At 49.7% G+C, this 23464-nt stretch overlaps 4 protein-coding genes across 4 annotated transcripts, besides 6 other annotated features; all 4 read left to right on the forward strand.

The window, feature by feature from the left end:
• Positions 1–23464: part of a sequence feature (sequence corresponds to BAC RPCI93-6H23) that runs on past both edges of the window.
• On the forward strand, positions 809–15637 carry Tb927.8.7990 (hypothetical protein, conserved; the record flags this gene model as incomplete). The annotated part of the gene is made up of 1 exon (XM_842531.1): positions 809–15637. The coding sequence occupies one exon, from the start codon at positions 809–811 to the stop codon at positions 15635–15637; it is 14829 nt and encodes a 4942-aa protein (XP_847624.1).
• Positions 13808–13855: a sequence feature (GA-rich).
• On the forward strand, positions 16198–17826 carry Tb927.8.8000 (hypothetical protein, conserved; the record flags this gene model as incomplete). Its single annotated transcript, XM_842532.1, has 1 exon — positions 16198–17826. The coding sequence occupies one exon, from the start codon at positions 16198–16200 to the stop codon at positions 17824–17826; it is 1629 nt and encodes a 542-aa protein (XP_847625.1).
• On the forward strand, positions 18810–20927 carry Tb927.8.8010 (hypothetical protein, conserved; the record flags this gene model as incomplete). Its single annotated transcript, XM_842533.1, has 1 exon — positions 18810–20927. One exon carries the CDS (start codon positions 18810–18812, stop codon positions 20925–20927), a length of 2118 nt encoding a protein of 705 aa, XP_847626.1.
• Positions 21265–21286: a sequence feature (AT_rich).
• Positions 21598–22542, forward strand: Tb927.8.8020 (monoglyceride lipase, putative; the record flags this gene model as incomplete). The annotated part of the gene is made up of 1 exon (XM_842534.1): positions 21598–22542. The coding sequence occupies one exon, from the start codon at positions 21598–21600 to the stop codon at positions 22540–22542; it is 945 nt and encodes a 314-aa protein (XP_847627.1).
• Positions 22629–22655: a microsatellite.
• Positions 22907–23030: a sequence feature (A-rich).
• Positions 23395–23442: a sequence feature (AT_rich).

The following is a 23464-nucleotide window of genomic DNA, read 5'->3' on the forward strand; positions in this document are numbered from 1 at the left end:
TGACTGTAGCATATGTTTGAGTGACATTTGGATATACGTCCTCTGCATACATGATGATTTGACGTGAGAAACTCATCCATGTGTCTCCAGCGTCATTGTAACTTAACTTTCCATCTGTTGAGTGTTGATGTTGTTGCCATCTTGGTATGTACTTTGTTTATGCGCTTCTTTTTTCCTCTTTCCTCTTTCCCTTTCTCCAATTTTTGTTTTGTATCTGTGACAGTAGTTTTGCACGTATTTTAGTCACTCAACCAGGTGGTTGTATTTCATATTTCTTCGTTGCGCTTTACTTTGTTGCTTCTTTACGCAAGACCACACGGTTGCACATAACACTTTATTTTTTGTTGTTATTTTGCTTTCCCCCTAACAGAATAAACATACGGGAGAATTAGCGTACGGCAGTTTGTGTGTTTTGGAGTACGGAGAGGCAAACAAAGGTTGTCCCTCAATTATTTATTGTCATTATTTTTTTATTCTCCTTTTTGCGGGTGGCATCCACCGACTGCGGCTTCGGAAAAGAGAGGAGGCAGGAGGAGAAAGAAAGTGAGTGTGAGGAGAGGAGCAAAGCAAATAACCGACAGATAGGGGTTGAGGTCGAGCTCTAGGTGTGTTTCGTAACGAAATCGCCGCGGCCGCTTTCAAGCCGTTGCTGGAAACAAGTTGTCGAAAGGAACGGGGAAGAAAATAGTGTGCGCTTGTTTCTGTACGCAGTAGAGTGTAGGCATTTATTTATTAATTTGTGGCTGTGAACACTGAAGGGCGACAAAAGAGCCAAAAAGGGATATTTCGCACTCGCGATTTTGCCAAGATGCGTATCGAGGTGAAGTTCGCCAGACGGACGATAGTTATATGTCTTGATGACGGTCCTCCGCCACCGCTGCTGCGGGATCTCAAACAGGAACTTTACACCCAAACAGGTGTACAACCAGCAATGCAGAAACTCTTAGGGAAACCTAAGCTGAATAACCCAGCCAACGACAGCGCATCGCTTGATAGCCTTGGTGTGGGAGACATAACAAAACTCATGCTTGTTGGTTCTACAGCTAAAGACATTGTCGCTGCTAACTCTGCTTCAACCGCCGAGGATAGGCGTCAAGAGGAGGTGCATGGGCAAATGCTGCACAATGTTGTGCGTAACACATGGTTGACTTGCTCCTTTTCGGGTTTCATGGCGGATCCGTATGTGGGTGGTAAGGGACCGGACTTTGAACACGGCACGGTAGAGGCCGCGCTGTTACTGCTTGATGTGGCGGTAACTCGCATTAATACACTTGGTGTTAACAGCATGGCGAGTAATGGGGCTGGTGACGGTAGCACTGGAGGTCCTGTGGGTCTTCAGCTGCTGCAGACGATAGGCACTGAGGGACAATCTGCGATATCACATCCACTCCTGCGTCACCTAAACGCTCTGGAACGACAAGCCATACAGAGAGCTCATGGTGTGTTGCGCCGCTGCTTTCATTTGACTGTGATGGCGAAAAGCGCGGTGAACCCACCAGAGGTGGTTAAGGTAGTGGCAAAGGTAGTGTCTATAGTTAACGGCCTAAGTGTCGGGGAATGGGTGATGTTGCCAGGTGGGTGGACGGGGATGAAATCCCATACTGTCATTTACCTCTTAATCCAGCGTGAGTCAGCGGAGGAATTTAATGTCGTTGTAGTGAACCGCGCCGCGGATGGAAGCGAATATCATCCATCGTGGCAGACACGAGAAAAAATTGTGGCTTGTCCTTTCTTGCGTTTTGATCATGTGGCGGGGGCACGGCTGCTTGACCGTGCCTTCTGGTTGTTGTTACTTTCTCTTTGGATGAGAAGCAACGCACCCGGTCCACGTTCGGAGTTTGTGCGGGCGGAGGTGTTTTATGATGTTCTACTTCCGTGGCTGGTGGAGCGCCCACCGACTAGAAGCAACCGCCAGAGCAGTACGGTCAGTAGTGGTTCACTGCGTTCCGCTACAGAGATGATTTTAAGATCCTCTTCAAATGAGGGCGTAGACGCAGCAGAGGCTGAGGGAAGCGGCAGCCAGACAACCCTTCCCAGCGCTGTTCAAAGCTACGGGGCCACTGTGGCACGCAATTGCTCTGGAAGTATTAAGGGAGCAGTCACGTCACTTTTATATCTTCTCGAGCAGTATGGCATGAAGGAGAGGGCTGTGCAAAAATCTGTGAAGTATGCACTAAAGTATGAATTTATGATGAGGGCGGCAGAGGATTTGGCTGCCCTCGCCGACCGCTTTCTTAAGAGTGCTGGAAACTGGGAGGGTAGCGATACCGGCGAAAGGCAAGGTCTAACGACCGATAAGAATTTCGAATGTTCACGCGTTGAGCGGGCTTTGAATGAGTTGCGTTCGGCTGGCGTAGGTCATACGGTGTCACCTATCAGCACCAAGGAATTATTCCGCACTGCACACGAGAAAAATATAATATTTACGAACGACAAGAACATTATTCTGAGCCAGGAACATTTCTCAAACAAACCACTTCTTGTCTACTGCGGAGGGCTGCAGGACCCCGCCTCGGCCAGGTTTTCCACACTCCTCGCTGAAGCGGTCGATCAGTTCCGCCTCTCCTCACCTCAGGTCGAGCTGTTGTTTCTCAGCTGTGATGACACAAAAGAGAGGTACGAGCGGCACATCGCCATGTTTTCGTTCGCTCGTGCCGCTTACCCCTGCGATGTGCTCGTGAGGAAATTGTACGTAACAGAAGTTCCCAAATTGTTGCTTTTTGGGCCGGATGGTCGGCTGCTGCACCGGCGCGGTGTCGACGCACTCCGTGCCGATCCGTCAGCAACGTTGTTTCCGCATGGTGGCTTGTGGAACGGCGCGATGCCGTTGACTGCAACAGACGTCGCTATTCTGAAAAGCGGTGCTGCTGTGCTCGCTCACCACACACGGAAGCGGCTTGCCATAACCAACAGCGCGATTTCTGAGAGGGATGGCTTCATTCCAGTTGGTGAAGCCAGACGCGTGTTACGGATTCTTTCTGCGGTGTGCACCATGGTGGAGCTGATTCCGAAGGAACCAAACATAGCGGAGGGCTTTTTAATACAGAACACGACAAAAAATGATGTACATAATAACATGATTGAGGGTGTTGCTACTCCCCAGACTCAGAAGGACGCTGCTCTGGTTGGCCAACTGTTCACTCTGTCAGATATTGTTGAAGGGAATAATAGTGGCGGTGGAGACAGCAGCGGCTGTGGTGGAAGTTGCGGTCGCCATGAGTGCGGGGTGCCGATGGAGGCGGTTGCATTTCTTAACGGGAGCCTCTTGCCTGCAACATCAACAGAGGCGTACAAAGGTCAGCCGCTCCGAACAGCCGTTCCCGAGGTGCAAAGCCTTACCGACCTGAGGCCCGTTACAAGTTGGGCGCAGCTCCATTTCACGTTGAAGCGTGCGGAGGCCATCATTGACGCTTTATGGTTGCGGGCACGCCACAGCGGTACCACCTCGCGCGTAGCGATTCAAATGCACATTATTGAGGTTATTTCTTGGCTCTTTTTGTTTATTATACCACTTCCGCTACCTCGCGGTATGGACGTGCGCAGCGTGCCCGAAGAAGAGAGGAGTACAGTTGCTGAGTTTTATACAGTGGACGCCTTCCCATCGGCACCAACAGGGGATGGCTCCGGCGCGAACGGTGGTCGTGCAACAGATGTGCAGGGTGGATTGCAGGAGTCCATCTATTCGCTCATGCTTTCGTTCACTAACGCCTGGCAGGCGGTTGAGGTGCCGACACGTGCTTTTGATGCTGAGCGAGGCATAACGGCAATGGAAATGCTTGTCGTATATGATGCGGTTGCTCGGCACACCGCAAATAGTGCCAGTAGTGTTAATAGTAGATTACTTGCTTCAATGTTAAACTGCGACGGCGGTTACTATCTTTCGACTTCCATGGGGGGGCGGAGTCTTAGTTTTGCTCAGGTAAGCGCTTCCATGGAGCTGGTTCGGCCGCAGATGTTGATTCGGCGGTCTGCCCTCCTGCGGTACATAACGGAACAACAGCGAAGGTGCGCACATGAATTGTTTGACCTCCCTATGACAGATAAGTTAGAGGTGCGGAAAAACAGCGTCACAGTGGGGTTCCTTCGTAAGTTGCTTGACAACTGCGGATATCGTCTGGCGGAAACGAGTGGTCCGTCGATGTTCACAGCTGCTGGTGGTAGCGGGGGAAGTGAGATGGAACAGTTAATGCAGTGGTTTTGTAGTGCACGGAGTCCGCTCGCGAGAGATCATCCAGAGTTTGGTCAGCTTCGGGACATGGTGCTGCTTACCAAGTTCCTTGTCACTATGGAGATGCGCGACGCACAGTTGCTTAGACGCCGCCGTCAGCCCGACGGGGATGGTGGTGGAAGGGGCGCGACGACGTGGCGGCTTACATTTGATGCGGACACGCCAGGATCGCAAATGAGTGCTGGTTGGCGTACGAAGCCAATGCCACCGCACTGGGAGTGTATGCTCGTGCGTGGTCGTGACAGTGACATAGCAGATATTGTTGTGACTGGGTTCGGAGGTCGTGAACTTTTATATGGTGAGGGTTTGGTGCTCCATTCCCCGATTGACGTTGGCGTCATGCTGGGGATTGAAAGCGCAACGGAGGACGATGTGTTACACGCGGTTGCTTCAAAGTTGCCCACATTTGGAGGTGCGATGAGCGCTGAAGAGTCCGAGGTTCTACTTTCATGCCTCACCGCACCGTATCTCAGACTACCACTCGTACTGAATTTCTTTGCTTCACAAAGCCACCACACATATCTCTTTAATGCGGCGGTGCAGAGCCTCTTTCGAGCGGCTCTTTTTGAACCTGGGGCATTTACCACTCAGCAGCAGCAGAGCCAGTTAGAGCCAGAGCTTGTGCCGATGCGACTGAACAGGAGGCAACGTGAGGAAATTGAGCAAAGGCGACTCATCGGAGACCTTTCGGCTGTGAACTATGAAGCGTGCCTCGGCACGCCATATGGACTTCTATTGAATGAGTTGCAGCACAGCCCAGATGCCGTGTTGGTTCCTTTGCACCGTATTCTTGTGGGTATAGAAGATATTGGACCATCCTCTGTTTACAGCGCCAACGCTTCCTACGTGCTCTTCATTGTTGGTGTTGTGTGCGATGTGCTCGCGTTTTGCAACCTTGCGCGGGAATTGCGGGATCGAGAGCTTTCCGGCGACGGAGCGGCACCAGGGGCGGTGAGAGATGTGCTCACATCCTTCGTTACAACTGTGCTTCAGTTTCTTGTCGAAATTGTTAGACCTATGTTGTTACTGTGGTGCACGGAGGGTGAAGAGAATGACGACACACCAACACAATGCGTTGTTCACAGCTATATGGCCTCCATACATCGTGCTGCATGGAAATATATAGTGCCAACGACCTCATCAAACTCACCGTTATCACCGACGGCCCTTTCGTCATCGAATCACTTAACTTCCCTGCTACAGTCGTGTTGTTTCGTTCGAGCGCGGCACAGCTTTGGCCTGGGGATGCAACGCACGCAGGTTGCGATGCAGGAGGGTGACAAGCTGCTGACACCAAGGGAACAGTTGTTGCGTTTCCTGCAGGCACAGGGACTTGATACGGCGGATATTTCACATGATGCACTTGAAGAGAGCCAGCGGCTTATGTTGAGTGGGGGGCGTAGGCGAGCTGTTTTTGTGCAAATCCGTAGCGCATACCACAGGGACACCATTCGAGTACCGAATTTATACCGCAGTGACGCACGCAATACGACCGAGTCCAAGCAGCTAAAACTACCACCAGCAGATGTGCCCGAGAATGTTATATTCGGCTACTTGTTGGAGGACCACAAGGACGTGTTGCATTTCTTTTCTTCTATTGGTGCCGAACAGATGTCAGTTGTGTTTAAACTCATTGTTCACACTGTCCTTCGTGATCATACCCAGGGACGTGGTAGCCGGCGCATGGAAGAGAAGAAAGTACGCAGTAACAATTGCGAAAATGCGGTTGGCACTGAAGGCAACGCGGAAGTAAGTGGGGGCATTGCGCCAACACCAACGTTCCCTCGCCATGGTACCAAAAATGAAGTTGTGCCACAGCCGGTAAATGAGGATCATGCGGAACTTTCCGCGGTTTCTGTGGTCCGTGGAGGCGATGGCCACTTGGGTGAATCATGGAAACAGACTTCACCGGGTGTGTACCGCGGGCCAGTGTCAACAGGTCTTGTTTTTCATGCCCATACGTGCGAACTCTTTTGGCGGAATGACGAGCTGAAGCCCGTGCCCGACAGTATGTCACATTTCAGTGACTTCAAGACCATAATTGGTAACGATGTGCTGCAGTGCGGTCTCGTGAGCCGTAGTCGTAACTACCATTGGGTGCACATCGTAGGCACTCCTTTTGACGTGGTGGAATGGACCCCACACGACCCACTCGATCAGGGTGTAGGCGCGCCTCTGGTGCTTTCAGGCGAACTGCCTAAAGAACCCGTCACTTCTGCCAGTTTTGACGGTCTGATGTTCAACCGCCCTGTTGATGTTTATGATGAGGTGCCATGGCTGAACCAGTCTGAGCGCTGGGCGGTGGATCTTCTGCGTGCGGTCCTTCGGTATAAGTATTCTGCGAACGACATGAAATACTTTCCCGTTGCTCAAGCTGAGAGCCCATCCGCGCCGCTCCATCAAAATAATGACGGAAAGGAGGTCCGTAAGGGCAAGGGTGATGGGGTCAGGGTCATGCGCTTTATTATGAACGATGGTCCCCAGTATACAGATGAAGATAACCGCGCAACATGGAAGGAAATAGTCGCTTACCGCCTGCCGAGCCCACACCTGCATGTATTCAACCTTGTGCCCCATGCGCGACGTGTATACCGCTCACTGGTGTTTACATCAAACCAGCGTTGGTGCCTTCACAGTTTGCCCCCAATCACTGGGCCGCGGCCACACGATCAATTACATTTGCTAGCGTTTCAAGCGGGCGAGTTGGACCGACGTGTGCAATGCGAAGGTTCCATTGAAATTCATCGCTATAACAGCGAACTTGGCATGCGCGAAATGTACGTTCCGGCCCAGTTGCTACAAGGCGTCTTGCCCAGTGTTTTGCTCGAGGTGTTTCTTTTCTGGCAGGATGAGGAGGATAATATTCGCGGTTACTCCACAGCTGACGCCCAAGACTACTGGTTCAACTACACGTTGTTTGTACGGCTACGCAGCGGCAAGGGTGTGGGCGCAAAGGGTGGTATCCTGCATAACTTCCGCGGGGGTGAATGGGAGTGCGTCGTTACCCGACGCAATAACACCCAGAAGTACTGTGCGAATGCCAGAAAGCGGCCGCGGAGCCGAAGCACAGCCGCAAGTGAAGTCGACGGAAAGCACCAGAAACAACTGTCGCCACAATGGGAAAATGAGGAAGAGGCAGGGACGGCTGCCGCGGAACAGCATATTACGGACGCACAGGTGTCACTAATGCACAGCAGCCTGACGTTTCTCACAGCCACCGCCTGTCGAACTCTCCTCCAGCGGACAAAGGGCGACATCCATAGTGCTATTTCATATGCTCTTGACCCTGCCAATCAGGATGACGTTATGCTGCTTGTGAGCACGGAGCAACGTAAAGAAAGTGAAAGTGAGGGCGATGAGGAAGAGACGGAACAGCCGTGTATATCAAAAGAACGCCGACATCGGGGACATAGCGGGAACAATGCGGGGGAAGAGCTTACGCTCCTCAACCTCACGCAGAGTGCGAGGCTCTTCCCTCTTCTGCACCTGCTTACAAGACTAGAAGATTGCTCCCACATTTTGTTATGGGGCCGCGTTAACTCGAAGGACGGCTCCTCTCGGCGTTGCCAACGGGGACGAGAGGACCGGCGGAGATGCGAGGAGAATGAGGAGGAGGGCATTGACAAGTGTTCTGTGGCTGATGTCGTGTTGATTGAGCTCCCACGGCTGTGTATAACATTCTACCCTCACGTTGACACCGCCACTGGGAGCCTCCGTTTGCACCTTGCCGACCACCCTGGCTGGTACATTGCAGAGGCGACAGATTATATTAGTGGCGTGCAAAACTTCCTTCCACAGCTTCAGGAGCCATTTCAGCAATACGTGACTCTTTGTAACAGCACAGCTGGCTTTGCTCTAATGGTACCAAACCACGACTTCACTCCAATGGTAGTGAGTGACGACCCTTTCAACAAGCTACTTCTATTCGATCGCTCATCGTTGCGGTGGAAGGAGCGTGTTGCGTCAACTTTCTACCTTTACACGGTTCACCCCTGCAGGAGTTTCCTTGTACCACCCAGTCTCGCCGCGTCGCTTTATTATGTCGTACTGCAGTGCGCTACAGGCCATTACGCGGCTGCCATGCGCACTTTGGAGTCGTGCTATACTGACAGTACATTCACAACTGAAGAGTGTTTTATGTTTACACTTATGGGCAGAACGCTGGACGATCAGCATCCCGATGCCCATGCGGTACGACTCAAGCTGGCTCATGCTGTATTGTACGGTCCACAGAAACCCCAATGGCCGTTACACACCGAAGTTGCTGCATATCTTCAGAAGAAGCGGCATGTCTCTCGTGCGTGTCAGCTCACACGGGAAGAGTTAATCGATTTGATGCGCCGCTGCAACAGATCCTTGCCAATTGTGCACGCGCAGTTGCAACTGTGGGCAGCCCTAGAGAAAGAGGAAGAGAAACTGCGGTTATCGAATGACACCGACGCTGACACTAACGTTGTTCCCTCCCCAGAGACGGTTGTGCGCTTGGACACGCCTCTTATGCATCGCTGCGGGCAGCCATGGGAGCGTTTGTTATTATATCAGTGGACACACATTTCTTCTCAGAGGCCTCGGCGTATAACTTATAAGGTCCTGGACGAGAAGGCACTAGAAGATGAAGAGCTGGTAAAGTTCATATGGAAGGATACCCTTCTTTCAGACGAGGAGAGTGGGGGCAACAGCAGACTGGGGTTTTATTTCTTGTACTCCCTTAAACAAGGCGGAACCGCGCAGCCTAAACTTGCTGGTGAGGATGTGCGTGTAACTTTATGCCAACTACTGACTCGTTGGTTTCACCTACGGCACTCCCGTTGGGGACGGGAGGAGCAACAAGATGGCGAAGCAGAGTCGCGTCCGTCGTGGTGTGGGGCTGTGCTACAGTTGATGGACATTCACCCTGAGGCGGGATGGCCGGCGCCACCAAACTCCAGGCATTTACTTCACCGCATGAATAATGGTGTGAGCGTGGTCGAAACCAGAGAAGTGGATGAATCAGAGTCGGTTGTGGCGCTGATGGACAGACCGTCACCGGAGCTCGTGGAGTTTTACCGCAAGGTAGAACAGGTAGCGTGTAATTTGCATGGGAACAGCCAGGTCGTACAGCAGCGGCGTGGGGACCTACTACTTAGCATAGCAGTAACCTCGGCGAGAAGAGTTGCTCACGTTCACATGAGAGACCACCTGCAACCTCGTATCGTCCCCTCTAACACTGCTATGGAATGCCTTCAGGTTTCATTTGGCTCTTTACTATCAGCAGTGCCGAATGTATCACGTGACGATGGGGTGGGTAAGGATGCGGAGGAGGAGCATGATAAGTTGATGAGTGCCGGCAACCCGTGGTATCGACGGCTGACGGCTCTCTTTGGCGCCCCACTTAGTGATATGCCCTGCAGTGCCCATTTAATTTGTACCGAACAGCTGACGCACGAAGATGACCCCGGCGACGGACGTTGTGGCGATTGCTTACCCCAGCTTCCTTTCGATCTTCGTAAGCTCCCACGGTGCAACACCCCTTTGGCAAAGAACATGCTCGATCGTCTTGAGGCCGATGTTGGTAATTTTGCAATGAAGCAGCGCCAGTGCTTGTCAAGAACCCTAACTGCGTTCTCGCAGGAGAGACTATACGCCATTTTGCGCAGTCGCTCCACAATCTTTGCTACCCGTCAAGTTTACGCGGAGGTGACTTGTGAGCTTCAACGGTGCATTGATGAGCTGTCCGCGTTGGCTGCTAGTGACGAAGCGCTCGTGCATGAACTCACTGCTTCTATACTACACTCCGCCAACGACGTGTGTAGATCTGACTGTGCAGACGAGGATGCACCTGGTGACGAAGAGGATTTGCTCCGTGCGTGCGATTACCAGCTACAGCGTATAAAGGGTGACCAGTGCCCAGTCCCCTTAGAGTGGTTGCTCTGTTCGCTATTAAGTACTGAAATGGATGCTGATCTGCAAGCGGTCAACCCATTTCATGGCGGCACGAAACTGTTGCAGGCGCAGTTACTTCTCCTCACGGTGCTGACCAATCGTTGTCATATTGCGCAACAAGCGAAGCAAGCGGTCAGACAAGTGGTGCTGTTCCTCGAACTCTGCGCGCTGCTCAGAGGCATGGACGACGGGTGCAAGTATGAGGCTTCAGCAACAAGGTCTTTCCCAGTATCGCATTGCGGTGATGACATGGGAGTGATGGAGTGTCACGACGCTTCAATATCGTGGTTGCAGGAGTTGCTGCAACTTTTTTCTATCGGGGTGGATGTTGACATGTTGTTTAAGGGTGAAGGTCAGTCCACAGATGGCAACCTCCAGCTCAACAAAGGCAGCAACACCAGCAGTCACAATGGTTTGTGTTGCCGCTGCCTGCCTGAAGATTTGCTGCAGGTGCTAGAGAGCCGTCTGCAGCATCTATCGAATGAAGTTATCGAAGCGCTGACAGTGAGGCGCTACTGCACTGATCTTTCGTGCGATGGTTGTGGTGACTCCTCCACTGTTGTGACACTCGACCCGCGATACCTAATGTTTGAGTTCATTCACAACATTTTGCTTCGAGCACGACAGGTGGAGATGGTGCGTTGGTTTGTACAGAACATTAATGCTGGGGTGTCACGGGTTCAGCAGATGATTATGGGCCAAGGGAAAACCACAGTCGTTGGTCCCCTGCTTGCTCTGATTCTTGCTGATGGACAGCAGCTTGTCACGCAGGTTATGCCAACGGCGCTGCTAGAGCAAACCAGCGTTATTCTTCGACGGTGTTTTAGCGTAGTAATACCTAAACAGATTTACACTCTGAAGTTTGACCGCTCCTTCGATGACAGTGATAGCAGCCAAGTGAACTTGCTGAAGCAGAAGCTCACGGCAGCTACCCGAAAGCGAGGCATTCTCATTTCTGCTCCAGAGTGTGTCAAATCGGTATTTTTAAAGATGATTGAGCAACTCCACTTGGTTGAATCTGTAATGACAGAGTATATCGATGCAGAAGATGGGAAAGTGGCCGCGTGCGATACGGCCGATGAGCGTGTCGCCGTCCGAAAACAGGAGCTTATGCACCGTACAAGACAACGTTCCTCCATGGCTGATGCTATCGTTCCCATCCTGCAGCTGTGGCAACGTGGGGTTCTTATAATGGATGAGGTGGACGTTCTTCTTCACCCACTCCGGTCGGAACTTAACTTTCCCATTGGTTTAAAGCACCCCATTGAACTTAGTGGCCCACGCTGGGTTCTTCCCATGCATTTACTTGACGCCATATTTTTTTACCAGAGAAGACGTACAACGACTGCGGACGGAGACGCGCATGGGGCCTTCGGGGACGGACACGTCAAGGCAACCGCCATCAGGTTAGAGGGTCATCCTGCAGGTGTAGGGGAGGACGTGCAAAATGAAATTCTTGGCCGCATTTGTGATGTTATTGCTATGGGTTATGAGACTCGAGCACTGCAGAGGGAACCGCATCTTGTGCTTCTTGATAGTCTATATTACAATGATCAACTCCTTCCCGCGTTGCTCCCTTGGGCGCAACTGTGGTTATACAGACATTTTCAACTCGAGAAGCATGCTTGTTTGCTGGGTCACGCTACGGGGCTCGCTGCGTCGTTAGGATGGCGCCAGTTCTTGGAGATTACAACATTGTTTTTAAAGTTGAGGGAGCGACCTTCAAGGGACAGTTCAATTGCATGCGTCATTAACTCCACATTCAGCCCATTGGGCATACAACTACTTTGCCTCTCACACGACTGGCTTCATCGTATCATGCCGCATGTGCTCTCGAAGATCGACCGTGTGGGCTTCGGTCTGCTCCAGGAGCGGGAATTGGCGTTACTGTCATCAGAAGCACGTGACCGAATGCCGCTTAGCCGACGGACGATGGCCGTGCCATTCGTCGCCAAAGATGTCCCAAGCCTTAGCTCCGAGTTTGCCCACCCCGACGTAGTGATTGGATTGACAGTATTGGCATATCGTTACGAGGGCATGCGCTTTGCTGACATGAGGGATTTGCTGTTGCAACTAAAACAGGACTTCGTCCGGCAGTCCGGGCCCGAGGATCACCGGCCGGCGGCAAAACTGTATACGCAATGGTTGCGGCTCAGTCTGAGTTGCTCTGCTGAAACCGAGCCGACCTCACACGGGGGAGGAATACTGCCTCGAGTAGTGCCGTCTGAAATCACAACCATGGGAACTACATGTGTTGAAGCCACGAATGATCGATCTGGTATTCCCCTATCTCAGCTTCAGGTAACAGATGAGGTAGCACTTCATGCATTGTACCTGCGTTTACGACGTCTGCCGGATGTGATTCACTACTACCTTTCTTCACACATATTCCCGAGAACTATGAGCTTTCAAGCGTTGAAGATAAGTGCCTGTGGGCATGAGCTTGGTTCCTCCATGCTATTCACCCGCCGCATTGGTTTCAGCGGAACACCTAGCAACTTACTGCCGCTTGATCTCGGTGATTGTTTCTATGAACCTGGGAGCGATGGACGCGTGTTGTCTGTTTTAACAAATCCCCAAGTGGTAACGGTATTACCGTTGCAATCAGATTGGACACCACTTCGACTGCTCGACCAAATTGCGTCTTCGCGGAGTCAGCCTTTCCATGCACTTATCGATGCTGGAGCACTAATAACGAACATGGACAATGAGACTGTTGCCCGTTACTTGCTTAGCCGACTGTCAGCTGATCTTTTTGACGGTGTTGTTTTTCTGGATGCAAAGGACCGCCAGATGATTTTACAACGCAGCAATGGTTTGTTAGTTCCTGTGGCGCAGTCTGGCATCGCGTTGAACCGCCGTTTTACATTCTTCGACCAGGTTCATACAACAGGAACGGATATTAAGCAAGCGGCAACCGCAACAGCAGTGCTAACATTGGGAAAAGACCTTGTTTTCCGTGATTATGCACAAGGGGCGTACCGCATGCGCGGTATTGGGAGGGGACAACGCCTGTGCCTTTTCGTCATTCCTGAGGTACTTACTCGTCTTAACAACTCACTTGGTTCTGTGCAGACGGGGGACTTACTTCTGGATATACCTGCGTGGCTGTTGTTGAACTCTGTGAGAATGGAGGGACTTCAATTTATTAAGCTGACCACGCAAGAGATTGCTAACGTGTGGAGGAAAAAGGCCCTGAAGTATTTGGTCACAGACGCAATTCACGCCGATGCCCATCCTGATGCGCACACCGAGGCCGGTCGCTGCTACAGATTCGACTCGCGAACCCGGAACCTACGCCCTCAAGAATTTTTGTCCAGTGATTCTGGTGCGTGTGGAGGTGTTTCGCTGCCTGATGGCCCGTTGCTGCGCTCGTCTATTCGCGAGTTCCGCGAACCTGTAGATTTCCCGGTTGATTCCACGGTTGACACGGCGGTTCCATTTCTTCAGCGGTTGAAGCAACAAATGAACGAGAGGCCACAGGAGCTTATTCGCGCCGAAGCTGGCGTTCCTTCGGACGGCTGCGACCCGCAGCGGGTGCTTACGGAGCTGATGGAACGGTTGGAATTATCACTTACTTTACGCGCTGACGGCGCAAATGTGGCAGTGCAGGATATGGTCGGACATCTGATGAATTTCGACTCAGAGGTTGTGCACGAGCAGGAGGCAGAGGAGGAGCAGGAACAGGAGGCGGAGCAGGAGGAGCAGCGCGTTTCCGTCGCCTCACGTGACGATGAGTTTCAAATACCGTGGCGGGTGCAGACGCTACAGGCGTATGGTAATCTCACAAACGAAGAACTTGGGAATGTTGGTTCAAAACTGGTAGTTAAAGGTGGGTGTTTCTATTCCATGCAACGGTTTCGACTAAGACCTGAACAGCCGGCAATTATGGTGGATTGGAAGGTACAACTAAGTGACAATTACTTTCGTGAGGAGTGGCATGGAGTTGGGGAGCGACGGTTGAAGAACGCCTTTTTGTTTTTAGAGTGGTCGCCATCCGACACGGCGCAATCTGATGTTTCCACCGGCGCTGGTGGCTGTGAGTCTGGCGGCAGTACTCTTGTCCCACTGCAACGTGTTCACTGCGGACTTGTCACGCTAGCTGAGGGGGAATCATTGAGGTGGATGATGCACCACCCTTCACGACACTCCGGTAGCGTTCGTATGGCGCTTCGTATGGTAAGCAACGGATGTTACATGGACGCCTCTGCAGCCTTTGCTGAAGTTTTCCCATATTTAACAGCACAGCAGGAAGGGAATCGATGGGAGTTATTGAATGTTCCTCCGTCAGCTCCTCATATGAATTCCCAACAGCGTTGTGTGGGAGTGCTTGAAACTCCAAGCGCAGAGAGGGATGGGGCTGCGTTGCTTTATCGTTTTTTCAACAACGACATGTTTTTCTCTGTGGAAGAGCTGGCAGTGCTTGGGGTGATGCTAAAAGATGTGACGCATGTGGACCGTCTTCGCTTCTTCACTGACTGTCTGCGAGCTCGCCGGAGGCATCGTAATCATTGGGATGACACACCGGTCGCCGTATTGTTTGTTCCTCCGGGAGAACAGATGAACGCACGGCTCCTTGCCATTCTTTCCATCATGCAGGTTCGGTTTGAGGAGCTTCAAAGTAGGCTGTGCAACGTACCGCCACCTCCGCAGTTGGTTGATCAGCTGCAATCTTTTCATACGCGTCTGAATCGTCTCCACTTGGAACATGTGGTCGATCATCACCATCATCGTGAGCGCGTGCAGCCGCGGGACACTGAGAACGTATTATCTGTTTCAGCTATTGCACGTGTTCTTTTCGATGTTTTTTCGGGGATACTGAAACCTTACAACTTGAACGATGTATTACAAGCGCTGCAGTACTTTGTGCACAGGAAGGGGTCGACTGTGGTTCTAACTGAAAAGTTACACAACACCACCGTAGATGCTGCTGCAGCTGAATCGCCCTTCGTGCGTTGCGTAACGGAAGCATTTCCTGTGCTGAATTTGGAGTTTCTCGACCGGTGCCTTGTAGCTTTGTGTGCACACAACCCTGCCGTTGAGGGGCCGTGGCACTGCTCTGCCTGTACCCTCTTGAATGATCCTACCGTCAAGCGCTGTCTTGCCTGCAACACTGCTCGAGCCACCGACACTGCTGGCGCTACAGGAGGCATCAGTAGCGATGATCCTCATGGTAATGAAAGTCATGGTGGCGAGGCGGAAGAGTCGTGGGCCTGCCAACAGTGCACTTTCATCAACGAGTCCCGCCGTTCGCCGCTGTGTGCCGTTTGTCTCGGTCCAAACCCCAATCCGCTGCCGCAATCGCAACCGGTGCACTCATCGGGGGACTTCATGGGGGCTGACGCGGGGAATGTGCGTGGCTGTCCTGAGGGATATTGGGCCTGTTTGGTGGAACAGGGAGGCTGCAGTAAATTTAATCCTAACACCGTGTTTTACTGTCAGGTGTGTGACAAGGCGCGTCCTGGATTGGCCACCCTCCGTTTCTAATGAGGGAAACAATATGTGTATATATATAGTGGGGAACTTTCCACTTTGGTACAGTATCGTTGGGGCGTGAGGCAAGGACGCGATGGGAAGGCGGCAGTGAGTGTGTGTAAAAGCGATCAGTTACGTCCACATTTGCTGTTCTTTTGGTAGTTATTTTTTTACTGTTCATCAGATCGTGGTAAACATATCCTTATCAGTTTTACACGGACGCGCATGATCAATTGCCCCTTACCATATGATTTCTTGTGTTTTTCTTGCTGAATTCAAAGGGATGGGATGATCCCGCCATGTCAGATTATTATTTTTTTTTGGCTTCCCTCAGTGTTCCTCCTTATTTTTGTGCGAGGGTGTTTATTGTTGGTCTTTCACTCCGCTAGACTGTACGAAACGAACGCTTCACAATTGCAACCACCCGTACATACTACCATATTTTTGGGCTTGAGGATTTCTCCATTTGACGTTAACATCAATGAACTTTCCTTTTTTTTACTTTTTTATCATTTTCGAATTGGTCAGGTCGCTAAGGTCCCATTCAAATTCCGTAAAAGACATTCTTTCAAATGAAAAGCAACCGCAAGAAGGAGAAATCATGGATGAAGAACCATCCCATGGAGGGTGACGACATCATCACCTCCTTCTATGACCTTTTGTGTAAGCGAGATCCCAAAACGATGAAACCATGCCGAAATGTCTTTGTTCCTGACACGGTGGTATACGAACATAACTTTCCTCGTGGATGGTACACAACTGATGTGAAGGCGAGGGAAGTTATGCGGCGGCAGGGAAAGGACTTGGATGCAGCCACAATTGAGTTTGGCTTCAGCCGCGATGTTGCAGAGAATTTTCCCATAGTGGCCACGTACTTGTCCATTCACGAGGAGAATTTAGGCAATGGCGTAACGGAAACAACAACACGGGTGCAGGTATTGAACAAGGAGGATATTGGTGCTTTTGTTGCACGAAAAAGCAAAAATAATGGCATACTTCAGCGATTTGTCTTCCCTAAGGGTTACCACAACAATGTGATCAAAGTTGTATGGAGCCCGCGTATAGCCATAATTCAGCGACGTAAGAACAAGTATCCCATCAAGGACAGAAAGCGTGCTGAGATTGATCCTTTTGCCATCACAGTGACGTATGAGGGGCCGGAGTACCTTAGCGAGGAGAGCGGTGTCTCCGCCCACGTAGCATTTGAGGTAAAGAATATCTGTGCTGAGATAATCAAGCACTTCTTTCACACAGAGCACAAATATATTACACGCATGGTTTTGTACTTTAAAGGTGATGGGAAAGATCGGCTGTGGCTCTTGTGGTGTGGCTCGTTGCGTGTAGCGGAACGGATTGTACCGAGTAACATGCCCATGAATCTTGCGCCAAGGTTCGGCGAGCCTGCACGTGAGGGAGCACTTAGCGAGCGGGAGATGTTGCGCAGAGTTGACAAGGCATATTACGTGATCACGAGAGATGGACCCTTCTATGAAACGTACATACGAGGGGGTGACAGTCATTCCAACGTAAGTTCTGGGAAGCGAAGTTTTCGTGGTGTTGATACTCGAGATTCATTATTTGCGGATGGCGGGGAGTTGGACTCCTTTTATGCAAAGAAAGTGAACGAGGAGGAGAATCTTCCCACGGAGTTGAAAGATCACCTGGAGGACATGAAAAACGTTGAGGAGATGGTGTTGGAGACGTTCAGAGATATATTCTACAATGCTTACAGTCATTTTTTGAGTGCTACAGATCGTCCCTTTGACGTTGTGGTGCCTCCTAATGTGGTAAATGTCCTCTCACCGGCTTCCACAAGTGAACTTATGAAATTCCTCAAATTGGGAAGGAAATTGATAGCAGAACCTTTAATGCAGGGTGAGAATGGTATTCCCAGCGACGCTGCTGCTGAGGGCACTGAGGCCGCTCACGCATCTTCGGGACAAATGGGACCGGTTGCAGGTGAGCAACCAATGGTATTTGCCATCCCCGAAAAGTTTTACACGCCCCTCTCGATGCTGAGTAATAAAGCAGAGGAATGGATAAGAGCGCACTTTAATGGGCGCCGTGAGGAAGCTAGAAAAGGACATGGAGGTCAGGCGGAAGGGGAGCAACCACCCGATGGTGGTTCCGCAGAGCGTGACGAGCGGAAAACGGATTCGTCCAGCGCGCAGAGGCCTTCTGTTTCCTACGTGAATATGTGAGTTTAGATGGCATACAATATATATATATATTTGTGCTTGTTTACACGTGTGGAGTGACGTTTTAGATCTTTCTGTGCATCTTATCAATTTGTCAATCTATCAATCTATCAATCTATCAATCGATCTGTATATCTGTATATATATACATATATGCAGTATCAATAGTTGGCTAGAGCGCCTGTGGTGCGATTGCCACCACCATTTTGTATCCCTCTAAAGGTGTTCTTCACCGGGAAGGGAAAGTTATGCGGGACAAAGTGAACTTTGTGAAGGTGTAGCTTGGATTACTTTTCCCATCTTTTTTTTTCCTCTGCTTTTGTTATTATTATCCGCTATCTATTTCCCTCTATTTTCCCCTTCTCTCTACATGTATATATATTCACATACACTCACTGTGTATCTTTCCCCTTTCCTCCGATTATTGCTTCATTTTAATGTTGGTTAAGAAACGTCGTATGTGTACAAGTGTGTTGGAAGTGGAAGGCTCTGCACCTCAAAACCTCCTTCCTAATACAAAACCGTGAAATAATAAAGGTGGAAGTCACCTTTCAATGCTTTCAGGCGTGGAAAATGCTACTTCTATCAAATTGTAAGAAATGGAAACATAAAGGGAAATGCCATCTTTTTTGCTTTTCTTGTGCATGCTTTCTCTCTTTTTTTTTTCCCCATCGTTTTTATCTTATGTATAGTATTTCTATAGAGCACAGTGTGAAAGGAAAAAAACCCATAGAAAAGAAACAGACTGCAAAGGTGAGGTCAAAAAGGGAAAGAAAGAAAAGAATAAATAACTCTGAGCCAAAAACATTTTTTTTTTTGCCGAACGTGCATCAACAAAACGTGCGTATTAGCGTTTGACATTTTCATTGGCTTGACCGTTTACCGTTGTTGTAAATTCGAATCATTGCTCCATAGGCGGAGGGAAAAGAGCACTCCAATACTTATCTATACATCCATCTAAATACTTTCATGCTCGCTGTAAGCGGATGATGAGTGCCAATAACTGCACCCCTGATGGAAGCTCCAATAGTTTGCTCCCTTTAAAACCAACCATCTCTAATGATGATGCCGATATGCGCAGGAGGTGGACTCCGCTGTTAAATTTACTCGCAGTCGACAGTGAAGCTGCCGACGGAACCCCCGCTTCATTAATGATTGTCGCTCATGTCACGTACCGCTCCTCGTTGCTTAGGCGCGCCCTCCGTCTTTGGGTGAAACACCTGGAAGATTTTTACCGAAAGGAGCAGTGGCGTGAACACCTTGCGAGTGAGTGGTACGGACGGAGGCGCTTGTTTCTCTTCTTTCGTGCGTGGCAATGGCGGTACAATACGCGATTGCAGCTGGTAGCAAAGGGAGAAAAGGCACAGACGCATTGTTTAATGGCGGCGCAACGGCGTGCTTGGAGGGCGTGGGCAACATGGCTGTTTGCGCAGCGGGCGGTGCGTAAGGCGGTGTCGAAGTTGCTTGACGAAATTAGAAAAGGTACACGGTTGAGGTTTTGGTTATTGTGGCGCAGATTTAGTACACGCCGTGTGGCGTACGGGAGGGTTGTGCAGCAGATGAGGCATCAGCATTTGTTGCGTGGGTGGATGCAGTGGCGTCGGCTGTTGCTTCGTGGGGAAACACGCCGGTTGTTGTCGGCCGTCATAACACTTTATACACCGTGTTCATGGATGCATGATGTAATGGCATCTTTTCAACCGGCGCTGGCGCGTCAACCCGTACGGTTGCATTCTTCCTCCTCCACATCACGAGGCAATACGTTGGGTGAATGGTACTCGTTTAAGCTGATAGCCCTCCACTTTTATTTCATCCAGTGGATGGGTGAGACCGCATCACGGCGCGGAAGGCGGCTGCTGAGGTACGAGTCCGCCGTCCAAACCGTCAAACGCCATGTTGATATGAGCAGCATAGCGGGTAGGTACCACACATGGTTGCTGTACACCGCCAACAATATTCACAGGCGCCGCATTCTGTCGATGTTATGCAGGCGTTATTTCCGTAAGTGGACCCTATTCGTGTCCCTGGAAACTCTGTTTAGGCAGTGTCAGCAGACTGTTTATCGGCGTGTGAAATTGTTGACCTTGCTTACTTGGCGTGGGCGTGCGCAGCACCAGCAGGAACATAAAAATCTCTTGCATGTTGCAGATGCGTTTTGCGCAAGGACGTTGCAGGAACACCAGCGCCGTGAGTGTTTTGTGTGTTGGAGGGCACGTTTGCATTCGAGGGAGGAGTTTCGCAGGTTGGAAGCAGAGGTACGGGATCGTCGCATGGAGCTCTTGAGGGACTTGGCAGTTAATCGACTACTGCATGGTGTCCTCCTCAACTTCTGTGAACCTCCTAATGTGAAGGCAGCCGATCCTGTGGGTGGGCGCCATAGTCCCTCGTCTGGTGTGGAAGAGAAAACTGCAAACTCAAGAAAGGTATCGGAAAGGTATATAACGATAACTCCAAACAAGCGTGACGGATGCAATGCATCGGTGGAGTTCGTGGAAGATGGAAGTAATTCCCCTAGAAACCCTGTTGATGCATTCCGGCGTAAGTTAATGAATCAGCCTCCAGCTATTCCTCTTGGGTTCGGTTCAGTGGCCCCACGCGCTGCTGTGGTCGCTCAACCTCCCGCTCATCGGTTGGATTCGGCACCTTCCGTTGAGATTCAATCAATGTTATCCACTTCCTCTACGTTAGCTCCCGCAGATCTCACGAAGGCCTCACCACCATCCTCTCATTTACTTTCATTTGATCCCTTGCCGGCTACTTCGGAGGATTCAAACTGTACGACTTCACGCCCTGATGTTGCAGAGGGCCGAAGGTTATTAACGGAATATCGTGTCATGTTAGCCACTGCACCTAGTGAGCGGGAGGAGATGCGGATTGTGCGCTCCAAGCTCGACTTGTACAAACTGCAGAGGCAACGTGGCGGTGGTTTACTGAACGCCGATGATGAACAGGCAGAGAAAAAACAAGTGCAGCGACTTATATCCCTGAAGCAACGGGAGTTGGATCGCCAGGCGCTACGGGCGCGGGTGGAGCAATTGGCTAAACATCTGGAAGTAGTGTTGAGGTCATCTTCTGTTAATAGCACTGCTGCCAACCCAACTTGATGGCAAAAATGCGGATGGGTTTGTGCATATGTCTGTGTGTGTGTGTGTGCCTTAGCTGGCGTTGTGTTTTTACGAAGGACCATATATGACAAGCGGCTATATACGTTACATACGTGCACTTTTGGCTCTCATAAAAAGAAATATAATCGTGCATATCTTTGCTTTTACACCCTCAACTGAGGTGCACTGCGGAGAGTCGCCACCGTGTGCGTATAGCGTATAGGTATAAAGGGACATTGCATGTATGCGTAACTTCATGTTTGTAGGTTTAACACTTTGTATTATTTTTTTTGTTTTTGGCCGTTGCATTCATGATGCTATTTTCACGTTTTGTTTCATATTTATTAATTTATTTTTTTCTTAACTGTTCCCCTAACACTTCTCTCTTTTCTCTTCTTTTAACTTTTCACCCACGTTTCCGTTCGGGTGCCGTGTTGGGGGTAAACACACTCCAACGAAGTGGGATACCTTTAAGCACATTTATCGCCTGTCACGGTGAATAGAGCGGGAGGAGGGAGTAGAAAAAAAAGAAAAAAAAAGAGAATTAGTGGCCGAAGTCAGTAGCAAAGCCCGGGCACTGTTTGTTTTTCCTTTTTTTTTTAAATATTACTACTCTCGCTTTCTAGTATTATCACTAGTTACTCCACTATTCAGTAGTCCAAACACTGCGATGGGATGTTTTTGCTGCTGCTGCTGCTGCGCTGTCCGTGACAGTCACGATTTAAAATATGCCACACCGGATCGTGTACCGCCTGATGGGGAACTCTTCCCATGGTATATACAAAATAGACAAGGACTTTGGCTTCATTTTCGTGACTGGCCACCACCGCGGGATGTACCGAATGTACGCGGCGTACTTTTTATTGTGAGTGGACTTGGTGAGCATACCGCCCGTTACGGTGGTGTGGGCCGTTATTTTTCCCGTGAAGGGTTCCATGTGTTTTGTATGGACAACCAAGGCGCTGGTGCAAGTGAGGGCGCAAGATTGTACGTTTCGGACTTTGATGATTTTATTGTTGACTTTTTTCTCTTCAAGAGGCATGTATTTTCCCTCTATCCGGAATATGAAGCACTACCCCGGTTCCTGTTGGGCCATTCCATGGGTGGACTCATAGCTACTCATGTCTCCCTTCGTGATCCTACCGGGTTTACGGGGTTTATTTTCAGTGGACCGGCATTAAAACCCCATCCGAAGCTTGCTTCATGTTTCAAGCAGTGTTGTGTGGGTTTAATGTCAAGTTGTGTGCCTAAATTTGGTGTAGGAAGCATAGATCCCAAATCAGTGAGTACAAATCGTCAAGTGGTAGAGTTGTTAGAACAAGATCCCCTTAACTTTGATGCTAAGTTAACGGCACGGTGGGGTAAAACAATGCTTGACGCTATGGAATCTGTATGGACGCAGGTAGAAAGGGCAACATACCCGGTACTGATTTTACATGGCGCGAAGGATGCTTTATGTCCAATTAGTGGTTCACGGAAGTTCCTTGAATCCGTGCCAACTACGGACAAACAGTTGATTGAATACCCTGGTTTAGGTCATGAAGTGTTGACGGAAGTGCGCTGGAGGGAAGTACTTGGTGACATTTTAAAGTTTATTAATGCACACTGTAAATAGAATCTTGTTTGTTTGTTTTTTGTTTTGATTCTTTCTGAGGCTATTTGTTCTTCTCCCTTCACGTGCGATGTGTCTCCCGCCGTGCATTTTCTTTTCTTCTCTTCTCTTCTCTTTTTGGTTTTGGTTTTGTTTACTTTTGTGTTCAATGCGGGTTGCCATGCTGTCTTTGTGTGTCTGTGCGTTTCTTTTTTTTTTTTGTCTGTCTGTGTGTGTGTTTCTTCCAGGTTTTGCATTTCTATTGTAGGTGAAAATACCCGTACCCCGTTCCGCTTCCTCGCAGTGGTGGTGTTGTATTTAATATTTGTAGTTATCGATATGTGCGGCATGACACAGATCTCATGCGCACCGAATTGAACAATAAAGGAGGAGAGGAAAAGGAAAATAATAAAAAAAAAGAAACCAACGAAAACAACTGGCAAGAGGGGAAAAATTAAAAGAAAAAAAAAGGGATCAGAAAAGAAAAGAGGAATGAAGGGAAGAGAGAAGAAGGTATGGAGGAGGGGGGCGCTTCATATATGATATGTTTAGTTATTGTGTACCTCCTTTAAGCAGTGGTCACTCTAACTCTTTTAGTTGCGGTGGGTGTGCGTTTCTTTTTCTTTTTTTTTTTCGTTATTCTTATTTCCTTATCTTGTTGCCTTGATACGTTTCCATTCTTTTTGCGTTGTAAATATTTGGACGCCATGTGATTTTTACTTTTTTTTTTTACTTTTTTGCCTCCCAAGGTGTGTATTTGGAGGAAGTTGTAGTGCTGAAAATGTTTGTGTGCCTTCATGTAGCGATGCTTTGTTTTCCCCTTTCATTATTCTCCAGATGTATTCACTACTTCACCCCTTTCTGTCTTTTGTAGTCATTATTATTATTAATAATAATAAATATTATTATTATATGAATAAATTACATAGGAACAGCACTTCTCTAC

The sequence above is a fragment of the Trypanosoma brucei genome, chromosome 8 (genome assembly GCF_000002445.2).
Source record: "Trypanosoma brucei brucei TREU927 chromosome 8, complete sequence".
In the NCBI taxonomy this organism is placed as follows: Eukaryota; Euglenozoa; class Kinetoplastea; order Trypanosomatida; family Trypanosomatidae; genus Trypanosoma; species Trypanosoma brucei.